Source organism: Saccopteryx leptura, chromosome 2 (genome assembly GCF_036850995.1).
Source record: "Saccopteryx leptura isolate mSacLep1 chromosome 2, mSacLep1_pri_phased_curated, whole genome shotgun sequence".
Lineage (NCBI taxonomy): Eukaryota > Metazoa > Chordata > Mammalia > Chiroptera > Emballonuridae > Saccopteryx > Saccopteryx leptura.
The window spans coordinates 66,816,397-66,822,588 of record NC_089504.1 but is presented as its reverse complement, the minus strand read 5'-3'; the positions used below and the strand labels follow the sequence as shown (position 1 = coordinate 66,822,588).

The 6,192-nt window shown below is 47.9% G+C and overlaps 1 protein-coding gene across 4 annotated transcripts in view; it reads right to left on the bottom strand.

Moving 5' to 3' along the window:
• Positions 1 to 1,860: 1,860 nt before the first annotated feature.
• Positions 1,861 to 6,192, bottom strand: part of KDM4C (lysine demethylase 4C) — a 465,676-nt gene continuing 461,344 nt past the window's right edge. For all 4 annotated transcript variants that reach the window (XM_066368119.1, XM_066368120.1, XM_066368121.1 and 1 more), the window contains one exon: positions 1,861 to 2,909. In XM_066368119.1, coding sequence (XP_066224216.1) covers positions 2,733 to 2,909 — 177 coding nt within the window. In that variant the 3' untranslated portion in view covers positions 1,861 to 2,732. The remainder of the gene's footprint in view (positions 2,910 to 6,192) is intronic.

Below are 6,192 nucleotides of genomic sequence, written 5' to 3'. Positions count from 1 at the left end.
GGTGCTGATTTGCTAAGTCTGTATACAGCTGTACTTGGTTATATGAACATCAGTTAAGTGAGACCATAAAAAACAGCTGTATTTGAGATCACAGGACTCTGTGCATTCTCTCCCTGTGGCAGCCAATCAGCAATCCTGCTGACAGGCACACATGTACAAAACGAGTGATCCTATTTAGATTAATTCCTCTTAATGCCTTACATGGGCCTACTTTCCTGGCATATCACAGAGAGAGCAGGTCAGTTCCTTTCCAAACCCAGAGACAGAAAATGCAAGCTTGGCTACTTGATAAAATAGATGACTATTCTGGTAGAGAACGTGAAGTGCTCAGTCTGTAAAAATAAGGCTGGTGGGCTCTTCCTCAGCTCAGAGTTCAGCCACGAGGCACTCTGGAAATTCAGCACTCAGCCAGCAAGCAGTCCAGAAGACTGAGATTGAACTGTGGCTTTGTTGTTACTCTTTTAACTCCTACTCTCTACCCTGTAAGTAACCCAAATACAACCGCACTCTTTGCCATGAGACTCTGAAATGCCCTCCAGCTCCTGGCTGGGGGATTTGGCCCACAGACGTTAAACAACATCATAAGACCGATGACGTGTGCTTACTCAGCTGGGCTCACCCGCTTTCTGTCCCTGCCATTGACCCAAGAAGACCTCACCTGGGTCACCCATTGGGTCCAGTGGGCCGATAGGAGGCATGTGGAGCAGATGTGAGCTGGCCCAAGCCAAGGTCAGCACAGCTGCCAGCTGAGCCCAGCCTGGATCAGCCACCCAACAGACTCACAAGCAGGAGTTCTTCTGGCGGCAGGCCGCTGAGACTGCAGCGTTGTGCGGCACCACTGTGCCCACAGGTAACTGCAGCGTCACCAGGGGCTGTGACCTTGGGAACCCTTCCCCTTCCTGCCAATCCTCCACTCATCCTCTGTAAAGTGACGAGAGGGGTTGGAGGGTCCATACAGCCTCTTCTAATGGTAACTGGGGTCCAGACACCTGAGACTGAAAGAGCTGCAGACTCCAGGGTGCAGACCCCTTCCGGAAGGCCCCAGAGGAGGAGCTGAGGAGCACCAGCGGGCGATGCGGGCAATGCGGGCAGGCGAGGGGCCTGATCCCCGGTGAGAAAGGGGTGCAGACCCCTTCCGGAAGGCCCCAGAGGAGGAGCTGAGGAGCACCAGCGGGCGATGCGGGCAGGCGAAGGGCCTGATCCCCAGTGAGAAAGGGGTGCAGACCCCTTCCGGAAGGCCCCAGAGGAGGAGCCGAGGAGCACCAGCGGGCGATGCGGGCAATGCGGGCAGGCGAAGGGCCTGATCCCCGGTGAGAAAGAGCTGCAGACCCCTTCCGGAAGGCCCCAGAGGAGGAGCCGAGGAACACCAGCGGGCAATGCGGGCAGGCGAGGGGCCTGATCCCCGGTGAGAAAGGGGTGCAGACCCCTTCCGGAAGGCCCCAGAGGAGGAGCCGAGGAGCACCAGCGGGCGATGCGGGCAGGCGAGGGGCCTGATCCCCGGTGAGAAAGGGGTGCAGACCCCTTCCGGAAGGCCCCAGAGGAGGAGCCGAGGAGCACCAGCGGGCAATGCGGGCAGGCGAAGGGCCTGATCCCCGGTGAGAAAGGGGTGCAGACCCCTTCCGGAAGGCCCCAGAGGAGGAGCCGAGGAGCACCAGCGGGCGATGCGGGCAGGCAAAGGGCCTGATCCCTGGTGAGATGCCAAAAATGCTCGGCTCTGTGTCCACCGTTGGTAAGACGCCCAGGAGAAGAAGGCTCTGACAGACCTGGATCTCTCGAGCCAACTCCCCAACACAACCTGTTTTCCTCCTGGTTGAAACCCAGATGAATAATAAGCAAGTCAAAAGACAGAACTGGAGAAAATGGAAATCTTTATTTTTAAACACTAGTACATTTTCAGGCTGGTTTAAAAAGGAAAAATCATATTAATTCAAAACTATGCATCAAAGCATATTTATTTAAACTCTAATATTACAAACGCATAATGAAAGAAACATTTTATAAATATCTACTCAAAATATGTATTATGAAAAAAAGTGTTTAAAAATAACAGTCCAGATCTCCCTCTTTAAATATATAAAATTCTCATACAATTCATAAGAATTCTTTCTCAAGAGCCAAAAATTTCACAAAGGCCAAACAACTCAGCTCTCATCAGACACAATCAAAAGTGATAGGGATATAAAAAAATGCAAAAGTTCTGTATACGGGAACTACAGATAATAGCACACGGGTAAATCTTATTACCATACATGCCATTTGAGTTTTAAAAATGTTTTATAAAAACTGCCATTTAAAACAAATAAGAGTTCATCCCTGACTGTGGAAAATATATAAATTATCACCCATCCAGCTGGGTGTTGAGGCTCCCACCTGCCGGGCTGGGGAGAGAAGTTTCCATGTGTTTCCTAACTAGGGACCTAAGCCACACGTGGGGACCCACCTTCTCTGGCAGTGGCTTTTGGGTGGGTGGTTCACTATTATTTCCTTTCATATAGGAAAGTCCTTTGGGATCATAAAAGAAAATTGCTCACAAGTGAAAGCAAGACTAGGGGATAACTTCAGGTTGTAGCCAATGAATAATGCCTATGCTGTGGTCTGGGTTACCACAGGCTGGGAAGTCAGAGACACAGCTTGTCACCTACCGCAGTAGAGCCCAGGGCACAGCCCCATGGCCGTCCCTTTGCGCGTCCTCTGCCACCCAAGCTGCCTACAGCCCGCGGCAGCGCATCAGACTATTGTCTCTTCTGGCATTTCTTCTGGAAAGAGCTCTTCAAAAAAGTGCGGTACACGGGGTCATCCACATATTCGTTCTTAAACCTGGAGCTCAGCACTCTTTGTCTCTTTTTCTCTCCTTGGATTATGTCTGTTCCATAAAATGTGTCTTCAAATCGCATATCAGAGGCTGTGGACTAAAATTAGCCAGTGTTACATTGCAGAAGAGCATGACATTTGACCATGACAAGAATGTACCGAGATCTGATCCAGGCAGCTGGGAGGGGGTGCCCAGGGTGGAAGGGCCCCACATGGGGGGCTCTGGAACCCCCCTACCTGCTCTAGTCTCCTGCCTCCATCTAGCTCCCCTTTCTTCAGGATTTCCAACCCCCAGGGACTTTTCACAACACGAGCAGGATTAAAGTCTTCTCATTTAAATCTCCCCCTCTCCATCTTCCCTCTGGCTCCTGCCCAGCCAGTTTTGAGAAATGTCAACAGTCATCTCTAATTCACCCCTGTTCCTATTTACTCTGGGTCTCTGCCCCCACTGCTTCCCTGAAACAGTCCTTGCTCAAGTCCTCGTTTTTATGACACTTTTCTAACCTAAATTTATGGGACTATTCTGTCACCTAACTATTGCTCAAAGCTCTCTTTTCTGTCATTTTAAAAGCCCCTCCTTCTCCTCTGGCTGCTCACCGTTGATGTCTTAGGGGATCCCCTTTCTTAACTATTTGCTCAACTCTGTGACCCCTGGCCTTCTCCTCTCCACCTCTGTTCCCCAGGTCTTCACAACGACAGTCGTGGTTTCAACTCCTGCATCTACTCCCGTGATGCTGACATCTCTCACTCTAGTCCACACCTCCTCCTGTGCTCAGGCCTGTGTGTCTAACTGCGCAGCAGGCATTTCAGAGTGTTTATCCTAGAGGCACTTTGAATCAACCTGTCTTAGCTGGAACTCAAACTCTTCCTTCTCCATCACTGTCCTGTCTACATTTCACAAACTGCACAACTACCCATGTCCATCTAGCTCAGCAGTTCTCAACCTGTGGGTCGCGACCCCGGCATGGTCGAGCGACCAAAACACAGGGGTCGTCTAAATACTTTCCGATGGCTTTAGGCGACCCCTGTGTTTTGGTCGTTCGACCCCCGCCAGGGTCGCAACCCACAGGTTGAGAACCGCTGATCTAGCTACACTGATCAGAAACCTAAAAGTCATTGTAAATTCTACCCTATCCCCAGTTTGTCCACAACCCCTCCTACATGAAGCCTTCCGTCCTTTATTCTTTAATCCTACTGACCCCATGGTGCAGGCCCTCATACCTACTCTTCTAAGGCATTGCAATAAATGCTATATCCTAAGCTAATTTCTATAGAACCAGTAGGTGGACGTTCTCTAAAACTTTCTGACTAAATGACACCCATGCTTATCATCTTTCAAGAGCCCTACTGCCTTCAAGATAACATCCTAGCTTCCTAGACTGGACCCATGTAGCCTGGAATAATCCTACCCCACCTGCGGCCAGGCTGACTCATGTTCTGTTCTCAGCCACACTACTGGCTCGCGCGTGCGTTTCTGCCTTTAGACGCACTGTTTCCTTTGCATGGAAGATATTCCACCTTCTCTGTCACTGGCAAATGTGAGGGCCCTTCTTTTGGGATCCTGTAACACTTCACTGTCAATGCAGTAGAATGAGGGCAGTGGCAGGGATAAGGGACAGTTAAGCTTCTCCCATCAGCAGTTTCCTAAAACCCTTGAGGGTGAGGATATTAGCGACTGAGTACCTAACTACACATTCTCAGCACCCCGCAGCACCCAGCACTTGGTCACTGCTCAGCTAAGCGCTACCTAGGGAAAGGAACATGGGCTGTTTCTGTTATGCTCAGGTAAAGTCTACATTTAAAAATCCTGTTTCTGCTAATTCCTTATTACAGTGTCTCCTAAAAGGTGTTCCCAACTGGTTTTTACTGAGGTGGATCACTCTGAATAACACTAATGTGTGGTGCACCTTCTGTGTCACTGAGGCTGGTGACAGAGGCACAGTCCAACTGTTAGGGCTTGAAAACACATAGTCAATCGTGAAGAAGAGGCAAATGCTGGAACAGTTACAAAGAAGCCTGAGCACTAAAAAATACACCCAAGTGCACAGCTGGGCGTGTTCCCCGCCAGTTAGGAGATGGCTACCTGGGGTAACAGGCTGCCTCCAATGGGTCCCCCAGACATACTCTGTTTCCTCCAGAAAGACTGTGGGTGGGTTGGGCACCCTCTGCCATTGAGGGCAAGCATTTTTGTTTCATTTATTCTGGGGAAAGGACTTCCTCTGTGTAATTTTTCTCTTTTAAAAGTGTTAAAGTTAGTATAGAAGAAAAATAAAATGTCTATAAAAAGTGTTGTCACTGTGTGAGAATAGCAAAAGTCAGCCTCTCAAACACAATAAAACCAATTTACCACTAGCTGTAGTTAATTATGTAGCATTGCCATGGTTATTCTGTGAGACAATAAAAGGTAATGGGGCTGTTTGTGAAAGTAGTGGGAAAGAACCCAGCACAATCACTGAGGTGGACTGCTGACTCTTTTGAAAAATTTCTTTGCAAGTCAGCGTGTGTTTGGGTGAGCACAAGTCATTAAAACATGGCCACCCAGTGAGGGCTGTTAACCCACCCCTCCTTACAACACACAAAAGAGATTTCTCTAGTCATAAATATCTTCCATCAATGACTTTTCCAATTAGATTTGTTTCACCAACTGGAAAAAAAGTAGCAGTCATAGATAAATTAACCAAGAGCCAGAGGGTTATATACTAACTGAAGGAAAAGACAACAGGAGCGCCCAAGTCTTTGACTCAATAAAAGCAGAGGTGGCAAGCTACATCTACTGACTGTGCGCCTTTGTTCCTGAAGACATTTTCTACTAGGCTCGATAACGGGTTATATTCAGATTATATATGTGACATAGAGTTTTCACTACCTTTCCTCAATTAACATGTTTTTTCTCTGAGAACTTAAAAAAGAAAAAGGTTAAATTTGGTATAATTGTTCAGAAAAGTGGACCTTAGAAAACTCAGGAGCTGAATTCAAATAAAACTACAGGAGAGGGCATCCTCTTATTGGAGCCAAATCTACTGTGTAACAGATTGTGATCAGGGACGAAAGCAGAAAAGATTTATTTTACTACAATAAAGATATAGTGTGTGAAATCTACAAGACCAGGCTCATAGGAGAAAATCAAAGACCTGAAGACTTCCAGCAGGCGACCTACTCCATTTCCCATCCTTGAAATCTCTAGGCAATTAAAATTCTTTTTTAATTATAAAAAGGGAAAGAGGAGGAGAAAGGAGGGAAGAAAGGGGAGAGGAGGGAGAATCCATGGAACCCAAGAGCACAGGAGGAGAAGCAGCCACCTCTACCATTTTGTAAAGGAAAGTTGTTCTCAAGAGATTTCAAGACCAAGAACACTGACAAGTTACACAGTAGTTGAGGTTT